At 40.5% G+C, this 26,834-nt stretch overlaps 1 protein-coding gene across 1 annotated transcript in view; it reads right to left on the bottom strand.

The window, feature by feature from the left end:
* Window positions 1–795: 795 nt before the first annotated feature.
* The window catches only part of Dhx40 (DEAH-box helicase 40), a 41,071-nt gene continuing 15,032 nt past the window's right edge, over window positions 796–26,834 (bottom strand). The window contains exons 9-18 of the mRNA XM_021177595.3: window positions 21,433–21,519; window positions 21,114–21,296; window positions 17,778–17,858; window positions 16,502–16,659; window positions 8,150–8,264; window positions 7,217–7,325; window positions 4,881–4,975; window positions 2,961–3,030; window positions 2,099–2,327; window positions 796–1,312 (exon numbers count right to left, since the gene is read on the bottom strand). Coding sequence (XP_021033254.1) covers window positions 1,173–1,312; window positions 2,099–2,327; window positions 2,961–3,030; window positions 4,881–4,975; window positions 7,217–7,325; window positions 8,150–8,264; window positions 16,502–16,659; window positions 17,778–17,858; window positions 21,114–21,296; window positions 21,433–21,519 — 1,267 coding nt within the window. The 3' untranslated portion in view covers window positions 796–1,172. The remainder of the gene's footprint in view (window positions 1,313–2,098; window positions 2,328–2,960; window positions 3,031–4,880; window positions 4,976–7,216; window positions 7,326–8,149; window positions 8,265–16,501; window positions 16,660–17,777; window positions 17,859–21,113; window positions 21,297–21,432; window positions 21,520–26,834) is intronic.

The raw sequence follows: 26,834 nt of genomic DNA, 5'->3' as shown, positions 1-26,834 counted from the left end.
ATGTGCAAAGCACTATGCTAGGTGCCATGAAAGGTACAAAGGTGAAGAAGACATAGACCCTGCCCACAAGGAGCGTATAATCTAGTGAGAAAGACAGACATATACACACATAACTACAATACAAGGCAGTAAACAAGAGGAGGCAAGTGCTGCTGAGTGTGGCCTGAGTGTAATATTAGCCTCAAGGTTTTGATTTGAAACATTAGTGAAGTGTTGGCTGCTTTGAAAATCCCATCTCAAGATTAGCATAATAGGTGTTTAAATGGTCCTACCCAAGCAGCTGCAGGAGAGAGAGAGAGACAGAGAGAGAGAGAGAGAGAGAGAGAGAGAGAGAGAGAGAGAGAGAGAGAAAAGGCCAGGTGGAGGGGCTGCTTGAAATCGGTCACACCTACATACATGGGCTGACACACAAGTATGTAGGAACAGCTAAAAAGAACTTTGTGTGTGTGTGTGTGATATTATGTATCATACACACACACATATACACACACACATATACACATCTGTCCTTTGGTTAATGGCTATAGCTACTGTTTTAAACAATATACTTTTATATAAAAAGGAATTTGTATAATCCCAAAAAAATCAATTTAAGGAGTAGGATTAATTTAAGAAAGTCCTGCCATAGGCAATTTTATTTACTAATCAGTCTTTAAATACCTATAAAGCTCTGGAGCAATTAAACTGTTAGACATCTAAGTATTGCTGAGTAAAAACCTCTATGTAAGTTCAGCCTTCTGAAATGGTCACATACCTGATACAACACTATTCTAACAGCAATAAGAAGGCCTTGAAGAGATTTAAGGAAAATAATCTTTAATGCTTCAATGCAAATGGAATACACGCTGATTAAATACAATTCAGTGTTCTTTGAAAATATCTCAGTGACACTGTTTGATACCAGTTAAGGCCAGCAAAACAGAAGTGAGGAAAATATTGTATCATCTTTGATTGGATTCATGTACCATGACTATGCAATCCAATCTTTCCTTTCAAAATGTCATTTGTTAGTATTGATGAGATGTGATTTATAAATTCTGATTTGCTTTCGGCTCACAGGCTAGGAACAGCTGCTGACCACTTCCTTCTGATAGTACTGTCTGAAATAACTGGCAAAACAGAAGCACATTTCCTGGCTGCTTTCCTGCTTCCTGAATTGGATAGTCCACTGCTTAGCCAGTTTCCTTTAATGTGTCACTGTGGTCCTGGATTCTCTGTTGCTTTCTCTCAAGGAAACGAGCCCGTGCATCTGATATGGATTTGTCATCATTTCTTCTTTGCATTTTCTTTAGAACTTCTTTTGATATTCCATCTGGAAATAGTATAAATATACCTTATTTTCAACCTTAAGAAAAAGGACTGAGGAGACGGTTCAGTAGCATGCACTTGTATAGCATTGGAGGTGGAGACAGGAAAATAACTATGAGCTCCAGGCCAGCTAGACTGGAGTACATAGTAGCAACCAGAGACCCTGTCTTGAGCAAGCACCAATAACTGAGGATGTCCTCTGACCTCCACGTGTGCATGGTCAACCAGGAATATACACATCATATACATACAAATATTTTTTTCTTACAAAAAAAGATCAAAAGGAAATTAAATGTTGTCTAACCAAAAATCTAGTTGAAAAGCATGTAGGTGCTGAGCTCAGTGGTACAATGTACACTTCACATGAACAAGACCCTAGAACAACCAGTACAGTAACAAAAAGTACATGAGCCAGCAGATAAAGGCACTTTCTGCTGATCCTGTCAACATAAATAAAACTGGGAAAAAGGGAAACAAAGGAGTGAGCCAGGCAGTGATGGTGCACACCTTTAGTCCCAGCACTTAGAAGACAAAGGCAGGCAGATCTCTGACTTCAAGCCCAGCCTGGTCTAGAGAGTGAGATCTAGGACAGCCAGGAGTACACAGAAAAACACTGTCCAAAGGGGGGTGGGGAATCCACTGGGAAAAAGACAGCTTTATAGTTAAGAGAACACCTATAACCCCAGTGTTGAGGACGGTGTGGCAAAGGGTCACCAGACCTTTGAGGCCACTCTGGTCTACAACATAAACCCCTTCTTAGAAAAACAGAATAGAACTATGATTCACTCACCCTTTAGCTGTTTCACATTTTCCTTATTTGTCCATTTTCTTCTTGCATCTTCTCTCATTTCACGTCTAGCCACACTGCTCAAATCATGCGCATTAAGTTCATGCAACTTGGGTAGTAAGTCTCTCACCCATTCGTAACGGATTGGGCACACAATTCTTGCATAGACTTTGGTGGTAACTAGTACTTCATGAAAAATTATCCATTCAAGTTTAGTTTCCTGTTCATGAAGCTATATAAAAATGTAAGGATAATTTATTAATATTAATAATCAGCCCCATTTTAAATAAGAGCAAGAAAATAAAGACAGTCAAGGACTACATACTACAGACCTGTCTCCAAAATAACAGAAAAATAACCTGAAACCCTCTGAATGCCTATTTTCTTCCACAAAACAGAAATCATATGCTAACCAACACCCCTAAGCTCTCTCTATATAGACAGACATTTCAGTGAAAACTAGAAGACACTGATATGTTAGTACTCTGCTCTTACAAATGCCTCCCTGTCCTTAAAAATAAGATACATTAGGGCTGTCAAGATGGCTCAACTGACCAGAGTTCAGTCCCCAGGACCCACCTGGTGGAAGGAAAAACTGACTCCTGCAAGCTACTCTCTGACCTCTCCACGCTCCCATAAAACCTTTTATTGAAAAAGAGGACCTTTTAAGGGCCGAGGATGTAAAGTGCAAGAGAAAACAAAACAAAAAACGAAACCCACAAAGGAGTGCTTTACAAGGCAAGGCGGTGTAAGTCTGTAAGTCTGACTCACCACTTGGGAGGCAGAGGAAAGAGTACACCCTCAGCAACACAGAGACCTTCTCTCAAAACCAACTAAACAACCAACCAAATAAACAAGAACTTACTGCTGAGGAAGGATGAATATGAACTGGACTTCCACGCCCATCCATTGTGCAAAATGTTCTGCCAACAGATCTATAAACAGAAAAATCAAATGATAAAGATCAAAATAGTAAAGCAATAAGGTAACTGATGTTTTCTTAACTACTAAAAGAAGCAGCAGTTTACCTAGGGAAGAGGAATCTCTTTAAGTAACAATAATGTCTCAAGAACTGGGTTTAAACACTTGTATTCCTCAAATTCTATTTCTCCTAAGAGTATCTATCCATACAGTAAAAACATTTCTTTTCAGCACAATTCTAAATAAAGGAGGCTGCTATTACAAGAGGGTGGGTTTATACTTTATACATTTAAAAATATATATTAATGGGTGGGTGGGAATGTGGTGTATTCATGCCTTGTCATATGTGGAAGCCAAGGACAACTTTGGAGTCAAATGAACCTTTATTTCAGTTCTAAGGCTCAACCTGAGGTCATAAGGTTTTCAGGGCAAGCTCCTTTACCAAGCCATTTTACCAGCCCTATAATTATATTTTATGCTAAAGTAACTTAAGCATGTTAGCCCATCTCACATTTCTTCAATTATTTTGTGTGTGTGTGTGTGTGTGTGTGTACGAGCCCATGCATGTGAATAGGGAGGCCAGAGGTCAATGCAGGGTATCTTCCTCTATAGCTATACACTTTATTTAAGACAACAGTCTCTCTCTGAACCTGAATCTCATTCAAAAATAAACTAAATTTACAGAAAATTGTAAAGGACAAAAACAAAACAAAAACAATTTTTTAAAAAATTAATTATATGTACACTGTAGCTGTCTTCAGACACTCCAGAAGAGGGCATTGGATTTTTGTTACAGATGGCTGTGAGCCACCACGTGGTTGCTGGGATTTGAACTCAGGACCTTTGGAAAAGCAGTCAGTGCTCTTAACCGCTGAGCCATCTCACCAGCCCACAAAAATGATTTTTATCAGAAGCATTGACAATTGGAAGTAAGTTTCCAACCTGTTGTCTCACCCATAACCACCAAATGCTTGCCACTCTCCTTCATAACTGTGATACAACCACCAAAACAGAAAGTTAACATTCATGCATTACTAACATCAAAACCTGAGACCCCACTGAACTATCAGCAATGTCCTAATAATATCTTTTAAAGAAGAAGGACTCAATTTAGAATCAGAACCACCTTTACTTTCCATGTTCTTCATGGTAGAGCACTTGTTCAGGCTCTTCTGACCTAAATAGTGGTTTCCTGTTCCCAGTCTCTTTCAGATGATACTGTTAGGATACCAGGCATAAACCAACATGCCTACTAACAACTCCCTCACCATTATCCTTAACATATTTACTTACGTGATTCATTCTTCAGTTTTATAATGAACTTCCCATTGCCAATGTTACTACTTTCCTTACAAAGATCCCTTGCTTCTCCCCATCTTGTAATTGAGCTCTGACACTACATACCCAAACTGACCTTCCCCAGGGATGCTATTCTATCTTTTTTGTTGTTGTTGTTTGTTTGTTTGAGACAGGGTTTCTCTGTATAGCCCTGGCTGGCCTCGAACTCAGAAATACACCTGCCTCTGCCTCCCAAGTGCTGGGATTAAAGGCGTGCGCCACCACTGCCCGGCGGCTTTTCTATCTTGTTTGGCTCCTAAACTCAATCTGAGGCTACCAAATTACAACAACCCTCTTGCCATCTGCTTCAAGTGCTGATATATGTACTCTCCTCCTTTCCTCTCTGGGCTCCAGTGCCTCAGTTTGAACCACTGCAGTTCCCTGTGTACAGATGGCAATTATGAAAAGATTTCTTATAATTGTTATCATCACAGAATCTGTATCACATCTTCAGTCTTTAAGTTGTTTAGCACTGCAGTTAGATACAGTGGTGTCTATGAACTCTCTCAAGCACTGTAACTCTTACCTTCGAGCAACATTTTTGAAGTAGCCTGCACAAAGACATCTTCGTAGTACTTCATGTTTAGGGCCTTCAAAAGTCTCTCTTGGGAAATCACTTTGCTGTAGAAAGAGTATTATTATGTATTCAATGATAAAGCTCACAGTACAATTTGATCTAATCTTTTTTTCACAGTTCACATTTCTAAAGACTTTCTGATTACATTTAGCATTGCACCCAAAATAGTCAAAAGACAAACAATATATAAAATAATAATTTATGGAAGGCTATGTATCAGATAACAAAGGACAATGACTCAGGAAATAGAAAATTTACACCAACAAAAGCTCCACCCTAGTCTTAAGAGTTCTAAGAAAAAAAATCCAAATGGAACCCAGAGAACTTACTACTAAGGAAACAGAGCCAAGAGTCTGTCTGGAATTTACAGGAAAGAGTAAGTTCAGGAGAGATGTTCAAAAACAAAAAATATGAAAGATCTACAGAAAGTATCTGCCCAAGTAAATAACCTCCCAGAAAGATCACACTGCTTGGTGTCTCCCAGGGCTAAGAACGGTGTTGTGAATACTCCTACGAACTGGTTTGAGATAGAGGACCTAGATTATCCAGCACCTGGGAGGCAGAGGCAGGCAGATTGCTGAGTTTGGGATGGCCCTGAGATATACGCTGAGTTCCAGGCCAGCCAGTGCTACAGAGTCAGACCATGACATCACCCACCTCAGAAAATGCACATAAAATAGCATGTAATTTTGAGAGGTGTATGTATTATCATTTTAAAATATTTATTTTATTTTAAATTATGTAAATGTGTATATGTGAGTATAAGCAGGTGAGTATAGGAAGGGAGGCCAGAAGCATCCAGTTCTTGGGGCTGTAATCACCCAGTGTGGGTATTGGGAACCAAACTCTCATCAGGATGAGAGCAGGATGTGATCCAACCACTGTGCAGTTTCTCCAGCACTACTATCCTTTCTTCCTTTCTTCTTCTTCTTCTTTTTAGGCAGGGTCTCCTATTTAGCCCTAGCTAGCCTGGAAACTTTTTATATAGACTAGGCTCCCCTCAACTAAGAGAGATCCATCCACCTGCCTCTGCCTCAAGGATGCTGAGATTAACGGTATGCAACAGCCCAGCCTACTGTCTTGACTGTAGTAATAATTAAATAGGTATGTATAGATATCAAAACTCAGAGAACTGTACAATTTTTTTTGTTTTTTTGTTTTTTTTTTCGAGACAGGGTTTCTCTGTATAGCCCTGGCTGTCCTGGAACTCACTTTGTAGACCAGGCTGGCCTCAAACTCAGAAATCCACCTGCCTCTGCCTCCGGAGTGCTGGGATTAAAGGCGTGCGCCACCACGCCCAGCCACTTTTTTTTTTAAAGATTTATTTTATTTATGTGAGTACACTGTAGCTGTTTCCAGACACACCAAAAGAGAGCATCAGATCCCTTTACAGATGGTTGTGAGCCACCACATGGTTGCTGGGAATTGAACTCAGGATTTGGAAGAGCAGTCAGTGCTCTTAACCACTGAGCCATCTCTCCAGCCCCCACTTTTTTTCCCCTTCATGTTTTAAAGTCTTTTTTACACTGGTGTGGTGAGTGGGCAGGTGGACATGCTCATGCCAAAGCCAATGTGTGGAGGTCAGAGGAAAACTTTTGGGAGTTTTTTACACTGGTCTGGTGAGTGGGCAGGTGGACATGCTCATGCCAGAGCCAATGCGTGGAGGTCAGAGGAAAACTTTTGGGAGTTTTTTACACTGGTGTGGTGAGTGGGCAGGTGGACATGCTCATGCCAGAGCCAATGTGTGGAGGTCAGAGGAAAACTTTGGGAGTTTTTTACACTGGTGTGGTGAGTGGGCAGGTGGACATGCTCATGCCAGAGCCAATGTGTGGAGGTCAGAGGAAAACTTTGGGAGTTTTTTACACTGGTGTGGTGAGTGGGCAGGTGGACATGCTCATGCCAGAGCCAATGTGTGGAGGTCAGAGGAAAACTTTGGGAGTTGGTTCTTTCCTTCCAACCTGTGAGTTCCCGAGGTCAGCGAGGTCAGACTTAGGTCATTCGATTTTACCTGCTGAATCATCTCACCAGCCTATGTAAAGTTCAGTGTGTATCAATTATTCTTCAGCACGACTATCTAAAAATATTTTCATTATTTCAGATACATTTCTTTACCACTATGAGGATTCACTGGGTCAGAGAGACCTATACAGCGTAGCATGCAGAGGGAAAGTAGCCAACTAGAATGGGTGGTACAAATATAAATTACTGCACTGAAAACTCAGTATGACATACACAGACCTACAATGCTAGTTGAGAAAACAGACAACAGAAGCCACAGCAGTCACCTGCTTTAGTTTCCTGATCAGTTCCCGAAGTTGAGCTTCCACACGAAATGCAGAGAATAAGCACCGCCAGTGAATCCAGTGCTTCTGGCACCAGGAAGCTGGAGCTCCACTACAACACAAAAACACTGCTGTCCTCAAAATACCAAACATCCTCATTGCCTTTACAAAGAATGGAAGCCAGTCATGGGTGGTGCAGGGCCAGGGTGCTTGTAACCTCAGCAGTTGGGAGATAAAGGCAGAAGGAATTAGGAGTGCAAGGCATCTTCTACTATTCAGCAAGGCTGCTACTAGCCTAGGCTACAGGAGACCATCTCAAAACAGCAAGCAACTAACCAACTAATCGGCCAAGCAACAACAAAAGCAGAGATCTGGACAAGCACTAAAACAGCATTTTAGAAAATTTGACAAAAACAAACAAACAAACAGAAAAGCATTGAGGGCTGGAGAGGTAGCTCATCTCTTAAGAGCATTTCTTGTTCGTCACAGAACCTGGGTTCAATTCCCAGCACCCACATGGTGGCTCACACCCATCAGTAACTCTAGTTCTAGGGGATCCAATGCCTTTTTCTGCTTCCATGGGCACCACATACACTGGTGGTACCCATGCATACAAGCAAGCAAAGCATTCATATGCCTAAAGTAAACCTTTTTAAAGAAAGAAAAGAAAATATTACAAAAAATTAACGTCAGGTCCTCTGATTAAATTAAAATAAATAATTTATAAAGAGGTTTCTTTTTACATATATGAATTAACAAATATCTAATCATCATTTAATCTGAGTATCTATATGAAAACGAAACTCTGTAAAATTCATTTTCAGAAAGAATTTGAGGGAAAAAGGAAAACTAACATTGAACCTGCATGACCAAAAGTATGTAAGGAAGCTGCAGAGCAAAGTGACATTTTCCAGTACAAAGGACAAGCTCACATACCTTGATTTGCACTGTTCAAAAATGACGGCTAAAGTTGCAAAGTCATTAAATCCTCCAGCTTTCGCTGCCAACTCCCGATGTCTCTGTTCTGCTTCCTTCTGGTACTCTGGATCAACTAAAAGTCAAATTTAGTTTAGTTCCATGTTAAATCAAGGCCCCGCCTCACTTTGCTTCCTCTTCCACCCAGTTCAACAACAGCTGCCTCACTCCTGTGGGTAGAGTTAATTAGCTCTTCCTTCTCAAGTTCTGTTTCTCCTTACATCTCATCACCATTGTTCCCCACCACGACTACCACCTTGATGTCGTTTTACAAGATAGACTATCTTCCTACATAGCTCAGGCTGACCCAGAATTTGGCATGTATGGAACACAGTGTGGCTTTAAAATTCTTTTGCCTTTTCTTCCCAAGTACTGGGATTACAGAAGTGTACCACCACACATAACTATTATTATAACTATTCTTTTAAACACATGCTAGAGATTTATGACAGTCAACATTCCTCCTCTCAACTCAATTGTCTTTAAAATAGTATCTGGAATTTACTTTTTTCTTTAGAATTTACTCTTCTCAAAAAAAAAAAAAAAAAGTCGTAAGAGTAGCTGACAGTTAAAAGATACAAGGTAAAAGTTCCATGTCCACAGTTTGTCACATGAACACAGTCTTCAAAGCTAATCACTATTATAGACGGTCCCCAAATTAGACTAATCTAACTTTATACTAGTGTAAAGGAATATACTTTACATTCAGTCAAAGTGGTACCTCCAGCTTTCTATTTTCGTCTTTTCCCAACATTCAGCACAACAGTCTCTCCCAATCCTAGTTAGTGTAGCATAGGAGCCTCTGCTTCCAGTCAGCCATGCAATTGTGAGGATAAGATAAACAAGTCACAGTCCACCATGCAGCTTTGTGGACTAGGCTAGTGTTTTTAATGCATGTTTGACTTCAGATGAATTGGATCAGCAGGTACCTCAAGAACATCTGTATTAAGTTTGTGTTCTTCCAAGTATTTTCCACTTTTCCCCTTCCATCATATGGTTCTTAAGGATTAAAACAGTGGCCAAGGCTCAGCGGGATGGCTCAACAGGTCACAGTGCTTGCCTCACAAGCCTCATGACCTGAGTTCAATCCCCAGAATCCATGTAAAGGTAGTAGGAGAGAACTGACTCTACAGTTTTGTCTTCTCACTTCCACATATAATGCCATGGCAAATGAATACAACATACACTTACAGAAAGTGATCAAGCACTGCCTAAACTTACAAAGAGGAGACACAATTTAACCAGCCAATATCTATGGAACTCAGAATAATGGGTAATTAAACAGGACCTCCATATACATTAAGCATTCCTACTACAAATGTAATAATGCATAGCAAGTATACAGAAAACTACTTAAGCTATAAGTGTGCACCCTAGAGGTAGTCATAAGCATAGCATAACAATGCACTCAAACAGATGAACACATACCAGCATCAGAGAAGCCCAATTACCTTCTACCACTATCCACTTTGCCCAGAAGGGTAACCACAGCCTAACCTCTAACTCCACAGATTTGTCATTCCTGTTTCTAACCTTTAAAAACAGGTTTTGTTTTGGTGTTTTGTTTTGTTTTTTAGATTTATTTATTTATTATATGTAAGTACACTGTAGCTATCTTCACACACTCCAGAAGAGGAAGTCAGATCTCCTTACGGATGGTTGTGAGCCACCATGTGATGGATGGGATTTGAACTCAGGACCTTTGGAAGAGCAATCGGTGCTCTTAACCACTGAGCCATCTCTCCAGCCCCAAAAACCACGTTTTTGGTTTTGTTTTGTTTTGTTTTTTGCCATGATGACACACATCTTTACTCTAAGAGCTCAATGGGCAGAGGCAGGCAGATCTCTGAATTCAAGGCCAACCTGGTCTATAGAGTTGAGTTCCAGGACAGCCAGGGCTACACAGTGAAACCCTGTCTCAGATAAAACATCTGTTTATTTTGTGTGTGAGAGCACGCCACAGCAAGCAATATGAAGATTAGAAGACAACTGCAAGAATCAATGTTCTCCTCCCATCCCAATAGTGAAATCCAAGTCGCCTATCTCAGTGGTAGGTACCATCACCCACTGGCCCATCTCACCAGCCATGTTTAAACCTTTCTTTATATGGACGGATCACACAGTATGTACTTGATGAGTTTAATTGCTTTTGCTCAATGCTGTTTTTGAGATTTGCCTTTTATTTACTTTGATTCAATTTCTCCTGAATCCATTTTAAGACTGACATGCTCTCTGGCCAAATTCCCCATCCAACACTTTATCAGATTAATTTTTATTCTGCCTGGGTCCCCTAGGGATACACAGACCCTGTCTCGAACAAACAAACAAACAAAGACTATCAGGAAATAGCTCAGTGGTAAGAGCTTGCCAAACGAGCACCTGAGTTTGAGCTCTAGGACTTATATAATGAAAGTAACAAATAAAAGAAAAATTTTTAAAAATCCCAATCTGGTAGTCTCTACTTGTAGTGGCAGCACTGGGGAGGCAGTGACTGGTGAACCTTTGAGGTTAACTAACTAGTCCAGCCTGGTTTACTCAGCCTCGGCAAGTTGCAGGCCAGTGGGGGGAATTTTTTTTTTTTTTGAGACAAGGTCTTTCTACATAGAAAGTTCTCTGTCATAGAACTTACAGAGATCTACCTGCCTCTGCCTTCCCTGGTGTTGGGATTAAAAGCATGCACCACCCAGGAAGAAATCTTATCTCAAAAAAAAAAAAAGATAATGCTTGAAGAATGTTGAAGAATGGCCCCTGAAGTCCTCGGGCTTCCACACCCAAACACACCTGCACACTTACAAATGTAAAAAATCAGAGTCAAAGGAAAAGCAAAAACAAAGGCCAGGTGTGGTAGCACATACCTCTGATTCCAGCTTGGGAGGAAAAGGCAGGTGGATCTCGGTGAGTCCAAGGATAGCCTGGTCTACACAGCAAGTTTCAGGCCACCCTGTCTAATCTTTTGATTAATCTACTAAATAAAAACATGAAAAAAAATCCATTATTCTCCAGGCCTGAGAGTTCTTGCCTTTAATCCTAGCACTGGAAAGGCAAACAAGGTCAGGCCAGTGGGAGCTACTCAGTAAGACCCTGTGTGAAAAACAAAAACCTCATCATTAGCCATCACATAGCTGACAAGTGAACATAATGTGTAAAATGCAAACGGTTCTGCAATACCAAATGTGGAGGAAGGTGTGTTCAAGCTGTTCTCTCAAACAGTGTTTAGGATAACATTTGCCTGTTTTTCAGATCACTATATAGAGCAGGCTAGACTCAAACTTAGCAATACTCCTGCCTCTGCCCCCCTAGTTCTGGGATTAAAGGTACTACATGCATCTTGTTTCTTAATTATAAATGTGTTCAAAAACACAATTTCTTTCCCAGGGTTTTTTGTTTTTTTAACTACACTAAAGTGAGAACCACTGTTCTATTAGTGATTAAAAACATTCCTTATCACCAGGAATAGTGGTTGTGATTGGCATTTGCCTGGCCCAGGGAGAAACACTATTAGGAGGTGTGGCCTTGTTGGAGTAAGTATGACCTTGATGGAGGTAGTGTGTCACTTTCGGGGTGAGCTTTGAGACCTTTTTCCTTGCTTCCTGGAAGCCAGTCTTCTGTTTGCCTTCAGAACAAGAACTCTCAGCTCCTCCATGCTGAGAGTTCATACCAGCCATGTTCCTGCCATGATGATAATGGACTGAACCTCAGAACATGTAAACCAGCCCCAATTAAATGTTGTACTTTATAAGGGTTGCTTTGGTCATGGTGTCTCTTCACGGCAATGGAAACCCCAACAGAAGTGTATGCCTTGAATCCCAGCACTTGAGAGGCAGAGGCAGGAGGATCTTTATGAGTTCAAGGCCAGCCTGGTCTACACAGTGAGAACTCCAGGACAGCAAGGACTATGCAGAGAGACACATCTCAAAAAAAAAGGAAGGAAGGAAGACAGACAGACAAACAGACAGACAGAAAGAGAGGAAGAAAGGGGAAGGGGAAGGGAAAGTGGAAGGGGGAAGGAGTAAGGGGAAGAGGGAGGGAGAAGGGGAAAGAAGGGGAAGAGGGAAGAGGGGGAACGGGAAAGAAGGGGAAGAGGGAAGAGGGGGAAGGGGAAAGAGGGAAGAAGGGAAAGGGGGAAGGGGAAGGAAAGGCAAGACCCATTTTGTATCTTTTAAAATTGTTTTATCATACACACAAGCATAAGCAAAAAGCTGGGTGATGGTGGCTCACACCTTTAATCCCAGCACTCAGAAGGCAGAAACAAGTACATCTCTGAGTTCCAAGCCGGTTTGGTCTATAGAGGGAGTTCCAGGACAACCAGGACTACAAAAGAGAAACCCTGTCTCAAAGATGTTTTTAGATATTGGAGAGTAGGGCAAAAAAAAAAAAAAAAAAAAAAAAAAAAAAAAAAAAAAAAAAAGCCATCCTGAATATGGAGGTCAGAGGACAATGTGTAGGACTTGATCTTTTTCTTCCATTCTGTGGGTCCCAAAAATGAACTCACATTGTCAACTTTGATGGCAAGTTCTTATGATATGACTCAGTCATGTCACCAGCCACAAGCATTCTCTGTCTGGATAGGGGTTCACGCTATATGGATGTATCCATTTCTCAAAATGTGCTGGCTTACACTAATATGTAAACCTGTCACTATATTTAAATTATGCCTTTAAAATGTAAATGAGGCCTTGAAAATCACTTGATGTTCCTACTCTGCCTGATTCTTACCAATTGGAGTTAGGTTAGAGTTGGACGCAATATCCTGTTGTTTTTTTTGTTGTTGTTCTTGTTGGTTTTGGTGTTGTTTAGTTTTTCCCTTTTGGTTACCTGACACAAGGTAACAAGGTTTCATCACACACACACACACACACACACCCATATATACATACAGCTGGTCATACAGTTACTATATAACCCAAGATGGCCTCAAACTCTCTTGAGTTTCTCAGGTGTTAACTTCTAAAATACTGGGATTGTAGGTATGTGCCACTACACATGGCTTTCTTGTTTTTTAAATGAAAAAGATGGGATTCTTTTTTTTTTTTTGGTTTTTCGAGACAGGTTTTCTCTGTGTAGCCCTGGCTGTCCTGGCACTCACTTTGTAGACCAGGCTGGCCTCGAACTCAGAAATCCCCCTGCCTCTGCCTCCCGAGTGCTGGGACTAAAGGCGTGCGCCACCACGCCCGGCTTAAAAGATGGGATTCTGAGAAAGCTAGGCTCATGGTCAGAAACCTGAGTAATAGGACAGCTGGAGCACTCAACTTTTTACTTCTGCTTCTTACTCTCCAGGAATTTTGGAAATATCTTTAGCTTTGATACTCCCTAATAAAAACTGGGCAACATTATTTATTGTTCATACTATTTTACTGGAAAATAATTGCAACTGGGCATGTTATGAGAATTATAATTTTGTAAAAAAGTATATTTTATTTATTTATTTTGTGTTTGCGTATGCTCATTTAGAGAACAACTTATAGGAGTTAATTCTCTCCTTCCATCATGTTCTGAATTCTGAGGAACTCAGGACATCAGGACTGGAGTGATACCTTAGCAGTTATGGCAACTAGCTGTTCTTCTCAGCAGTTCCAGAGGATCTGACATCCTCTTTTGGCCTCACCAGGCACCAGACAAGCATATGGTGCACAGATATACATGTAGGCAAAACACCATCCACATTTAAAAAAAGGAAAAGAAAACCTCAGGACATCAGACTTGGCAGCAAATGCCTTAACTCATTAAGCCATCTTGCAGGCCCAAGAATCAAAATTTTGACAGTTAAAATTGAGGTCTATTTGGGGTAGGCAGCAAACTGATGCAGTAACACAGTACTTTTACAGAGAAGTAGATCCACCATTATAATTATGGCAGTGAAAAACTAGTCTGGACCCAGTAGTCATAATGTATAAAAAGAAAGGCAGTGAGGTGTATACTCTATTGTGACAGTATCAGCTGTTGACAAGGCATAGCCGCTACTCTGAAGCTCCCTGTGGGAAAGTTATCTCTCTAGATGAAAAAAAAAAAGAGCCGACACGTGTTAAAACATCTCATACTGACACACCAACAAACAATGAAAGGAAAATATACAAGAACACAGAAACCTTAAAAACAAAAACAAAAAACCCTCTATGGATAAAGGGCTGAACTACCTGTTCTTCTCAGTCTAAGAAAACAAGTTAATGTATTACTAATTTACCACAAAAGAACAAAGGTTCACCTTATTATCTAGCTTTATCCTGAAGGGAAATTAACTTTCGGCTAGGAATGTTATATATTTCCTATGCCAAACAACTAAGTTAAAGGATAATGAAATATAAAACTACTTATCCTGTTTTATCCTGTTTCCTGTCCCATGGGAGTATGGTGAGCTCCCTAAAAGGCTCTGTGAATTACTGGAAACTAGAATAAACAGCCAGACTTCATGTACTGGTTAGAATCGCCACACTCTCAGATGGTAATTCTTCCTAACTTGATTTACTAGATCACACAATCCTACCAAGTCATTTTATGGGTTTCAACTGACTCTGCAGTTCATGTGAAGAGGAAGAGACCAAGAACAGCCAGGACAATACTGAAGGGGAAGAACAAAGTCAGGGATTACCTTATCTAACTTCTTAGGAAGCTTCATACAAGAATAGTCAACTGATCTATGACAAAGGGGAAGGAAGGCATTTCAAAAGAGAAACAATATTTTGAACAAAGGACGTTGAAACAAATGTACATCCAACTACTATATGACAACACTAAGAGAAAAATCCAGAAGAAAAAGAAAACAGTTATATTGGGCTTCATTAAAATCAAAATCTTCTACTAAAGGCAATGCCAAAACAATGAAAGGATAAGCCAAAGATTTGAAGAAAACACAGCCAGGAGGTGGTAGCAAGCACCTTTAGTCTCAGTGCTTGGGAGATAGGGGCACTCAGAATTCTGTGAGTTCAAGGCCAGCCTAGTCTACATAGTGAGAACAGCCAGGACTACACAGACAGTACCTATTTCAAAATTCTAAAACAAACTGGATAGTGGTGTGATTGCAACATTTTTTTTACGTTGGTTTTTTTTTTTTTTTTGGTTTTTCGAGACAGGGTTTCTCTGTGTAGCCCTGGCTGTCCTGGCACTCACTTTGTAGACCAGGCTGGCCTTGAACTCAGAAATCCGCCTGCCTCTGCCTCCCGAGTGCTGGGATTAAAGGCGTGCGCCACCACGCCCAGCTTACGTTGGTTTTTTGAGAGAGGGTTTCTTTGTATAGTTCTGGCTGTCCTTGAACTTAGAGATCTGCCTGCCTCTGCCTCCTGAATTCTGGAACTAAAACTTTTCTAAAGTGGACTAAAGATGTGCACTTCCACCACCTGGCTACAACTTTTTTCTTTAATAGCCAAAACATGAGAATGTAACCATTCCCTTTAGTAAGTGGATAAACAAATTCCATTCAACAGAATGGAATTCAGTTTAGTGATTAAAAAAAGAAATGAACCATCATGCTACAAACACACACACACTGCTAAGTGAAAGAAATCCATCTGAAATGTTACTTATTGTTCACAAATAGAGGGCATTCTGGAAATGGCAAAACTCTGAAGACAGTCATAAGAGCAAATGCTAAGTGGGTTGGTGTGTGTGTGTGTGTGTGTGTGTGTGTGTGTGAGATAGTGTGTGGGCACATACATTCTCATGTGCACCTGAAAACCAAGGGATAACTTCAGAGAAATGATGTAGTGATGAATAAAGACAGAACAGGAAATGTTTAAACAAGTAAAACTATTCGCTATGACTGTAATGATAGACACAGGCTACTGGATATATGTAGAAACCATCAACAGCAAGAAACATCCTTCACAAATAAAAGACAGTAGTAACTGGGGAAATGTGGGACTGAGCGAATGGGAACCTTCTAAACTTACTCCTCATTTGTCTGTAAACAGTCTGTAAGGCACAGAGTGACAGAGTCTTGTTTTATTGAGACAGGGTTACATTAGCTGCCCAGTCTAGCCTTAATTCAGGATCCTCTGCCTCTATCTCAAGACAGCGTACATTACAAGCATGTTTCACCATACCAGCAATTAAATTTTTATAAAAAATAAAAAATGCTTACAGGAGTCCACTAGACTCCAGGTAAAAGGAGCTGGTTTCCAAGCATGACAATTTCAGTTTTATTTTCAGGACCCACACGGTGGAACAAGAAAACCAATTCTTCCAAGTTGGTTTGACTTCTACACATGCACCAAGGTGTGTGTCCTCGAGTACACATGGACTTGTGCACATGTGCACACATATAAATGAATAGATAAAATAATGTAATACAAAGAAGAGCTCTTAAGATAAAGTGCTCACCAGGTCTGATGAACACATTTTCCACAGATAGCATTGCTGCTATTGGAAGCAGCAAATCTTCACAGTCAAGAGAAGCAGCCCTGATCACTGCACACGTCAGATGTGGGGGGAGAGGGAACTCCACCATGGATAATCCCAATCTCGTCACATGGCCACTCCTTAACAGAAAGAGAAAGTTCTTAGGCCTTTCAAATCTGGGACAATATAATACACTGTTCATTGTTCAGAGTAAGTAAGATATAATTGAATTACTTCAACTCATGTTTAGAAATTCCATTTAAAGAAAACCATTTTGGTCACTGGCAAGAACAACAAAAAGGCCCGGCAGTGATGGTACACGCCTTTAATCCCAGCACTTGGGAGGCAGAGGCAGACGAATTTCTGAGTTCGAGGCCAGCCTGGTCTACAGAGTGAGTTCCAGGACAGCCAAGGCTACACAGAGAAACCCTGTCTCAAAAAAAAAAAAAAAAAAGACAGTAATATAAAGCTACAAACATTCAACAGAGCACAGAGATGTCCTTGAAGAAATGAAGGAGTAACAATTATCAAACTTCATCTCAACACACAATCATGACAATAAAGTGTGTTTAGCATTTTTTGTTGTTGTTTGTTTTGTTTTTCAAGACAGGGTTTTTCTGTGTAGCCCTGGCTGTCCTGGAACTCACTTTGTAGACCAGGCTGGCCTCGAACTCAGAAATCCGCCTGCCTCTGCCTCTCAAGTGCTGGGATTAAAGGCATGTGCCACCACGCCCGGCTCCGTGTTTAGCATTTTTATGTAGGCACTGAAATGGTATTAATAATGACTTGTCAATTGAAACCCATTAAACAGTAGTGCGGAGGCTGCTTTAGTTTGGCTTTTAAAAAAATGTTTCATTTCTTCTCCTTGTTTACAGAACTTTTTGACTGTTTTAAAGGATATTTTCCTCCCAGCAACTCAAATGTTAGCCTCAGGCTCCCAGGTACTGAGATTACACATCACAGGCATGTACTGCCATGTCTAACTACAAAAAAATGTCTTTACTGTACAAAGTTTTAGTAAGAACTGTGGTGAACGAAAACCAAGGACAGACTAATTTCATTTTATGTAAAACAATTCATTCACTCATAAACCTGTCTTTAAAAAAAAAAAACAAATAGACAAGCCAGGAGCACAGCCTCACACCTGTAATTCCGGTACTTAAAAAGCTGAGGCAGGAGGATTATGATTCAAAGACAGCTTGAGCTACATAGCTACAAACAAAGAAAAAGACTAGCATGTTTGGATTGTATTTTTTACCTGTCAATAGCATCACACTGATAAAGTTGTTTAAGTGCTTCCAAAATAAGTCTCTCATTAGGTGGATCCAAATATGGAAACCTGTATATTTAAATGAGATAGGAGAAAGTCAGGATTAGTCATAGCAGGACTTTTAACACCCTTCATAGAAACTTCCTTAAAATTTTTCAATTCTCTACTTCATTTTCTTTATCTCTATCTTCATTTTGTTTTATTCTGTTTCCTTTTTGAGACAAGGTATCTTTCTACATAGCCCTAGTTGTCCTAGAACTCATGATGTAAACTAGGCTGGCCTCAAACAATCAGAATCGCCTGCCTCTGCCTCTAAAGTGCTGGGATTAAAGTTGTACACCACCACACCTAGCCCCGGCTCCATTCTTCAAGTCCTCCTCTCCTTGAAAACATTCTACCAACAGGAAAATTTTGCTTTCTCTGAATCACATTCATCTCATTCAAAGTGCACATATTTTTATTCTCCTCAGCTGAATGGAACAGCCCCATCATTCCTCTTATCTTTTTTTGAATAAATTATTTTTCTTTATATGAACACACTGTAGCTGTCTTCAGACACACCAGAAGAGAGCACCAGATTCCATTGTGGATAAAACTCAGGACCTCTGGAAGAACAGTTAGTACTCTCTTAACTGCTGAGCCATCTCTCCAGCCCCCTCCCCCCTCTTTTAAAAATATTTATTTATTTATTTTTGTGTATGAGTAAGGTGGTTGCTGGGAATTGAACTTAGGTCCTCTTGAAGAGCAGTCAGTGCTCTTAACCAATCCTGACCCATACTTTGCAGCAAACTACTCTCTCTTCTCTTCTGAAGGCACAACTGTTTTTACTGAATTTTTACAAAATAGAGGAGAGGACCAACAAGATGCATCAGTGAGTAAGGGTGTTTGTCATCAAGCCTGACAATGAGTTCTATCTCCAAGACAACATGGTGGGAGAAGAGAATTAATTCATGAAAGTTGTGTTCTGACCTCCACATGTGCACATATGTGTGTGCACGCACACACAATCTAAATAAAGAGAAAAACCAATTGAAAGCAACTATTCGAAAAATTCAAATTATCTACTAGTAACTAAGGGCTATCCTTGATTTCTCAAGAGACCTACCTGATTCTGACTCCCAAGAAGTAAAATTAAATTAATTACAAGGGAAATGGCTCAGAGAATAAAGTGCTACCATATCAGGCTTACTCCTGATTTGTTTCTTGTCTTCCTTTCTTTTCTTTCCTTTTTGGTCTCATTCGAGACAAGGTGGCTGTGTAGCCCACACTCCTCCCAGCAGTCTTTCCACCTCAGCTCTCCTTGGGCTGAGATTACAGGTATGTGCTGTAATGTACAAACCTGTAATCCTACCACTTGGGAAGCAGAGGCAGAAGGATCATGAGTTCAAAGCCAGCCTCAGTTACATTTCAAGTTCAAACCCAGCCTAGAAACACAAGACTCTCTCGAAAATAGCAACAGCATCTGGAGAGATGGCTCAGGCATTAAGAGAACTTCGGGCTCTTTCAGGGGACCCAGGTTTGATTCCTAATACCTACATGATAGCTCACAACTATCTGTAACTCCAGTTCCACAGGATCTAATACCCTTTCCTGATCTCCAGGCATGCAAGTGGTACACATATTTATATGCTGGCAAAAAAATCCATATATATAAGATAAAAATTAATAAAAAATTTAAAGCAAGAGAATAATAACAGTACATACAAGTAACTAATAAGAATATTCACTCTTATTATTTTTTTAAGAGTTATTTATTTATTATATGTAAGTACACTGTAGCTGTCCTCAGACACTCCAGTAGAGGGCGTCAGATCTCGTTACGGATGGTTGTGAGCCACCATGTGGTTGCTGGGATTTGGCCTTCTGAAGAGCAGTTGGCACTCTTAACCACTGAGCCATCTCGCCAGCCGAGTTTCACTCTTATTTTGTATGTATATTCACTCTTGGTTATTTGTAATCTGTAGTTCTTTGAGAATGTCCTAGGAATTAATGCCAAGTTTTGGGCAGTTACTTTCAGAGGCTCCTCTTTCTAAGTTAGAAGCTAGAACAACACTTCTTTAAATGTGGATTAACCTCAAAGTTTCCAACCTGTTTGAGCACTTGGTTCTTTCAATGGATTGTTACTTCTTTCTCATTGGTGTAATTTATTAATACAACTAAATTTTACATGTTTTCCTCTACATTCTCAATTAGAGAATCACTAATCTTGAGAAAGATAGGGTGCTGCACACCTATAATATCAGTACCCTGAAGTCATAGTCAAGTGGATCACTGTGTGTTTGAGACTAGCCTGGTCTATAGAGCATGTTCGAGGCCAGCCAGAAATACATAATAGAACTTTGTCTCAACAACAACAAAAAAATCTCTAGTCTTACTTGAAAACATCTAAATAGGCTTCCTAACAGTCAGGCTTTCCTATAAACACAGCACTCAAGAGGTATGAGCAGGAGGGGAGCTGAACCCAGTCTAGTCTACATTGTGAGTTCCAGGACAGCCAGGGCTACATAGAAAGGTCCTGACTCAAACTAACACAAAATGGTATGTACCATTACATATGGCTCTAGAAAACACTTTCTAATTAGAATTACAGTCCCATGCCTTCAATTAAAAATTAACAGCGGTCAAGCCAGGCATAGTGGCACACACTTTTTAATCCCAGCACTCAAGAGGCAGAGACAGGCAGATTTCTGTAAGTTTGAAGCCAACCTAGTCTACATAGTGAATTCTAGGACAACCAGAGTTATCGTGAAATCCTGTCTCAAAACAAACAAAACAAACAGAGGTCACTAAAGTTAGTCAAATAAGCATCAGCATAAAAAAGCCTTATAAAGCCAAAGTCTAAACATAAGCAAAGTGGGCTGGAGAGATGGTTCGGCCGTTAAGGGCTAGCTCACAATCAAAAATAAATATGAGCAGAGGACCAAATCTCAATAAAGTGATGGAAGCTTTAAAATAAAAATTTCAAAAATTGTAAAGGCAAATAGTAGTTAAATACTATTTACTTCTGGATTCTTCAATCTTCAACTATAGCAGTTTGAGGCTGGAAATGTTCTTAAATTTGAAAGTGGCAATGGTCACATAATATTGTGAATCTACTAACAATAATAATTTGAACTGTATACTTTAAAATGGCTAAAATACTTAATTTTATTTTAGGTGGATTTACATTTTTGGTTTAGTTGAAAAGCAGCCAACATGAAAACCAACCCTGGAAATAGGCTTGTTTCAATTCTCAGGGACACATCAGTCAAATGGTACAAAACAATTTTCAAGAAGTAAGCAGGCTTCTCTCATTCTAGCCATAGCTCTGGGGGACCCACGTACCTTATGACATCATGGATGGCAAGGCACTTTAATGTCAGAACTACAGATGTCAAACTAGTCCTCTTGATCTCTGGGATCACATGATCAGGCATACACTGGCTCCAGAACTCTTTACTGTAAATCCTAAAGCACTTTCCTGAGGCAGTCCTGCCCGCACGGCCACTGCGTTGTAATGCTTCACTTCTACAAAAGACAGCAAAACAGTCCCAAAACGGTTTTGTGGGTTTGACATATAATTTACTTCCAACATTCAAACCAAGTAGAAATCCTCTAAGCAGCTTACTACTACTGAATTGAAAAGCTAGATAAAGAGACTTACTTTGAAATAGGAACCACCTCCAGGATGTCCAGCCCTAATCTCGGGTTGTGATTTAATTGCTTCACAAAGCCTCCATCCACCACATATCTAAAAGAATGAAAGCAAGTTAAATGCTAGGAAGTAAGCAGGTGTGTTAAGTTTTACTTTTATTTTATGTATAGAAGTGTTTTCCAGTGCACTTTTTACTGTGTACCACATGCAGGTCTATTGCCCACAAAGGCAAGAAGGTGGCTCTCAGTGGATCTTCTGGAAATGAAGTTTACAGACAATTGCAAGCTACCAAATGAAGGGCAGGCAGTGCTCTTAGCCACTAAGCTATGTCTCCAGCCCCTAAACTTGTTAATTTTAACCACTTTAGACTCTCCTTTTCTACCTCAGTTACTGCATTATTTACATTAAATAGAAAATTTGAAAGTCAGGTTGGTGAGGTGGCTTAAAGGCACATGCTAACAAACCAAATGACATGATTTCAATCTTTGAAACCAGGATGGTACAAGAATCAATTCACACAGTGGTTCTCTGACCTCTGCTTGTGCGCATGTACAGACACAGACACACAAATAAATGTAAAAAGAAAGTTCAAATTCAAGAAATGGATTCCATAAATTCCTCATACACAGCTGATGGTAAAATAAGATCCTTACAAAGTAATGGTGGTAGCCGGGCGTGGTGGCGCATGCCTTTAATCCCAGCACTTGGGAGGCAGAGGCAGGCAGATTTCTGAGTTCGAGGCCAGCCTGGTCTACAAAGTGAGTTCCAGGACAGCCAGGGCTACACAGAGAAACCCTGTCTCGAAAAACCAAAAAAAAAAAAAAAAAAAAAAGGTAATGGTGGTAATGAGGGAAACAGTTTGGCCACTCTTCACAAAGCTAAAGTAGAACTGTTCTCTGTTATAGAAGATTAGGGTTTGAACCCCAGCAGAAGCTCACAACCACCTGTAACTCCAGTCAAAGGGGATCCAACAGCCTTCTGGCCTCCATGGGCATGGCGTGCACAAGATCCACAGACATAGATACAGGCAAAACACCAATACACATAAAATAAAAACAAAACCTAGCAGATTCAGAGCCAGCAAAAAGGCTAGTTAGTGGGTAAAGAGCTTTCTTTTGGGAGATCAAATATTTTGAAGCCGGATAGAAGTAGTACTTACACACAACAGTAAATGCCCATTTTTAAAGTTATTAAACAAGGTTCCACTCACCAATAAACTGCTCTAACAGATTCAAAGTTAATTCTTTTTTTTCTTTTTTTTTTTTTTTAAAGATTTATTTATTTATTTATTATATGTAAGTACACTGTAGCTGTCTTCAGACACTCCAGATCTCCTTACGGATGGTTGTGAGCCACCATGTGGTTGCTGGGATTTGAACTCTGGACCTTCGGAAGAGCAGTCGGGTGCTCTTACCCACTGAGCCATCTCACCAGCCCCTTTTTTTTTTCTTTTTTTTTCTTTTTTTAATATTTTTTATTACATATTTTCCTCAATTACATTTCCAATGCTATCGAAAAAGTCCCCCATACCGCCCCCCACTTCCCTACCCACCCATTCCCATTCTTTTGGCCCTGGCATTCCCCTATATTGGGGCATATAAAGTTTGCAAGTCCAATGGGCCTCTCTTTCCAGTGATGGCCGACTAGGCCATATTTCGATACATATGCAGCTAGAGACAAGAGCTCCGGGGTACTGGTTAGTTCATCATGTTGTTCCAACTATAGGGTTGCAGATCCCTTTAGCTCCTTGGGTACTTTCTCTAGCTTCTCCATTGGGAGCCCTGTGATACATCCAATAGCTGACTGTGAGCATCCACTCCTGTGTTTGCTAGGCCCCGGCTCAAAGTTAATTCTTTAGCATTCCATTTTAAGCCAATGTAGAACTAAGCGGGCAAAAGTTAACTGAGGAAAAGTACCAAGTCTATCATTTTACTAAACAACATTCTAAAGGCTTGGGCCTGTTTGGGAAACATAAAATTACAGAAGTCAATGTACTCTACTTCTCCTCGAACACCTTTATTAAAAAAAAATCACTACTGTTTTCTTTTAAATTTGAAATATTTATATTTTATTTTTGGTATAAGGTTTTACTATATGGCCCAGGGGGACTCACTATGTAGCTCAGTATGGTCTCAAACTTAAAATCTTCCTGCCTGTGCCTACTGAATGCTAGCATTAGATGCAATTCCAAATCACCTGGATAAGAAACCATTATTTATTTATTTATTTTTAAATGTGTATGAGTACACTGTAGCTGTCTTCAGACACACCAGAAGAGGACATCAGATCCCATTACAGATGGTTGTGAGCCACCATGTGGTTGCTGGGAACTGAACTCAGGACCTCTGGAAGAAAAGTCAGTGCTCTTAACTGCTGAACCATCTCTCCAGCCCTATTTTTATTTTGTAACATTTTTTTATGCATATAGATGTTTTGCCATATATATATATATTTATATACACATATACACAAATGCACGTGTGTGTGTGTGTATGCACCATATGAATGCAGTGTCCACAGAAGCCAGAAAATGGCATCAGAGCCCCTGGAACTGGACATCATACAGTTTTGAATTATCATGTGAAGGCTGGGAATCAAAACCAGGTACCCTGAAGTCACAGCAAATACTCTTTTAAATCTCCGTCTCTGTCTGTCCGTCTCTGTCTGCCTCTCTCTCTCTCTCTGTCTGTGTGTGTGTGTGTGTGTCTGTGTGTGTGTGTTGAGCCTGCAGAGTCCAAGTGTGTGTGTGTGTGTGTGTGTGTCTGTGTGTGTGTGTGTGTGTGTGTGTGTTGAGCCTGCAGAGTCCAAGACAGAGTACTTACTGTATCCCATGAAACTAGAGTTACAAGCAGTTTTGAGTTGTCATGTGGTGGGTAGGAATTGAACCCAGGTCCTCTGGAAGAATAGCATGTATTCTCAAGTACTGAGCTATCTCTCCAGCCCTTAAACTTTTTTTTTTTAAGCAAAAGAAATGTAATTTCTCTTTACTCATTCACTCAAAAGCAATTGAGTCTTAGAGACTGTGGTCTGGCCTTTGTGTGGGAGGCAGACAGACTTAGTTAAGGATATAAAATACACTGAATAAAAAGTAAGCATCAGAAAGGGATATGGCTTACATTAGCTCTGACTCCAGAAATGAACTTTGCAAGTGATTCTTCTTTTACTCAAGATCAGTCTGCATTACTGATTACACCCCAGACAATTGAGCTTCACAAGGAAGGAAGAAGTAACAAATGCTATTTCCACATAAGCATTACATGGAACAAATTACCAAATTGGGCTGGAAGACAGACAGACGTATCAGATTGTGCAAGGTCCACATTAATACCATAGTTAGAACAACAGCTGGCTGAAACTTATGAAGCATTGTATTTTCTTGTATTTAGGAAAAAGATCTCAAGTTACCAAATAATTACAAGGAATACACAATTCAGAGTGTATCGCCTACTTCATTTCCCATTTAAAGCAATAGTAATTATAAAAAATGAAAGGTGAGCTAGGTGTGGTAGTGCATACCTTTAACCACAACGACCTGGGACGCAAAGGCAGGCAGATTTGATTTTGAGGCCAGCCTGGTCTAGTGAGCTCCAGGTCAGCCAGGTCTACACAGTGAGACCAAAATTTTAAAGAAAAGGTGAGCGAACATAAGCTAAGAACATTAAACAGAGGCTGGAAGGATGAGTCAGCAGTTGAGGGCACTTGCTGTATAATCATGGAGACTGGTATTCTGATGCTAGGACCCATGGAACAAGCCAGGTATGGTCCTGGCATGCCTCTAACTCTAGCAGAGCAGGCAGAGACAGAGATTAATGGGTGTTGGCTGCCAGCCTAGATATTAAAAAAAAAAAAAAAGGATCTCTAGGTTCAGTGAAAAACCCTGCCTGTACTGGCAGGGTTTGTGTCAACTTGACACAGCTGGAGTTATCACTGAGAAAGGAGCTTTAGCTCCGGAAGTGCCTCCATGAAATTCAACTGTAAGGCATTTTCTCAATTAGTGATCAAGGGGGAAAGGCTCCTTGTGGGTGGTGCCATCTCTGGACTGTAGTCTTGGTTCTATAAGAGAGCAGGCTGAGCAAGCCAGGGGAGGCAAGCCAGTAAGTAACATCCCTCCATTGCCTCTTCATCAGCTCCTGCTTTCTGACCTGCTTGAGTTCCAGTCCTGACTTCCTTTGGTGATGAACAGCAGCATGGAAGTGTAAGCTGCATAAACCCTTTCCTCCCCAACTTGTTTCTTGGTCATGATGTTTGTGCAGGAATAGAAACCCTGACTAAGACAAATTGGTACCAGCATAGTGGGGTACTCCTGTGACAACCTGACCATGTTTTGGGGAGGACTGTGGAAGGACTTTGGAACTTTGGGCCAAAAGATCCATTCTGTGTTAAGAGCTCTGTGAGATGTTGTGTAGGAACTTGGAAGATAACGTTGAGAACAGTGCAGAAATTGGAGGCCTGGCTTGTGAAATTTCAGAGGGAAAATTAAAGACTCTTTTCAGGGCCATTGTTACTTTGATTGAGAAGATTCTGTGGTTCTGGTTAGCTGGGGCTGAAGAATCAGCTGTGATTAACAAGATACTAGAACTAGTAAAGTGAAACCTTTTTATTACTGGGACTATTGATGCCGGTTAGCTGGAGCTAAGAAATTTGCGGTGATTAAGAAGAGACCAGCATCACTGAGGTGACATCTTCTAGGAAGTGTTTTCTGAGAGCACAAAGAGGCTGTGTTCCAGAGATAACCAAAGTTCTACTTCGTGCTGCAGAAGGACTTGGTAATGTGTAAGGGTCACCCAGGTGGTACTGGTTTTGAAGGCATGAAGGGGTCACGAAGAGCAGCTGAGGCTCGGCACTGTGAGAGGTCATGGAAGGCCATTGGTGAAGGTGCAGCCTCAGTTGCAATTGATGACCCAGGACTGAAGGGGTCAAGCAGTGTTTTGGAGATGCCAGTACCATGAGATGAACACCAAGAACAGCAGCAGCAGTGGAGTACAGGCATCTGGAGCCTAGAGGACGATGTGTGTGCTAGAAAGGACAGGGCTGGAGAAATGACCCAAGTCCTTGGAGGAGCCCAGAAGATCGTGAGTTGGATCCCAGACATTGGACAGTTGGAGTTTAATTTTTGCTTTTGATTGTGACTGTGCCCTGATATTTTTCCCTCTTGAAGGAAGAAACTATTTTAGTGGAGCCCATAGTTAAGAGACTGTTAATTGTAAAAAGAGTTTGGGTTTTAAAAGAGATGATATTTTAAAGAGATTGAAATTTTAAGAATATGTAAAGACTGTAGGACTTTTAACTTTATTTAGATCTTGGGGATGAATAAGAATGTAAGGGTTGAGGCTTACTAGTGATGTGTTTGTGTGTCAAGTTGACAAGGGGTCAATTGTACTGGCTAGTTTTGTGTCAACTTGACACAGCTG

This window comes from Mus caroli, unplaced genomic scaffold, assembly GCF_978045245.1.
Source record: "Mus caroli unplaced genomic scaffold, Mus_caroli_1 scaffold_13, whole genome shotgun sequence".
NCBI lineage: Eukaryota > Metazoa > Chordata > Mammalia > Rodentia > Muridae > Mus > Mus caroli.
Note: the sequence above shows the minus strand (reverse complement) of the source record. Positions and strands in the feature narration are given on the sequence as shown.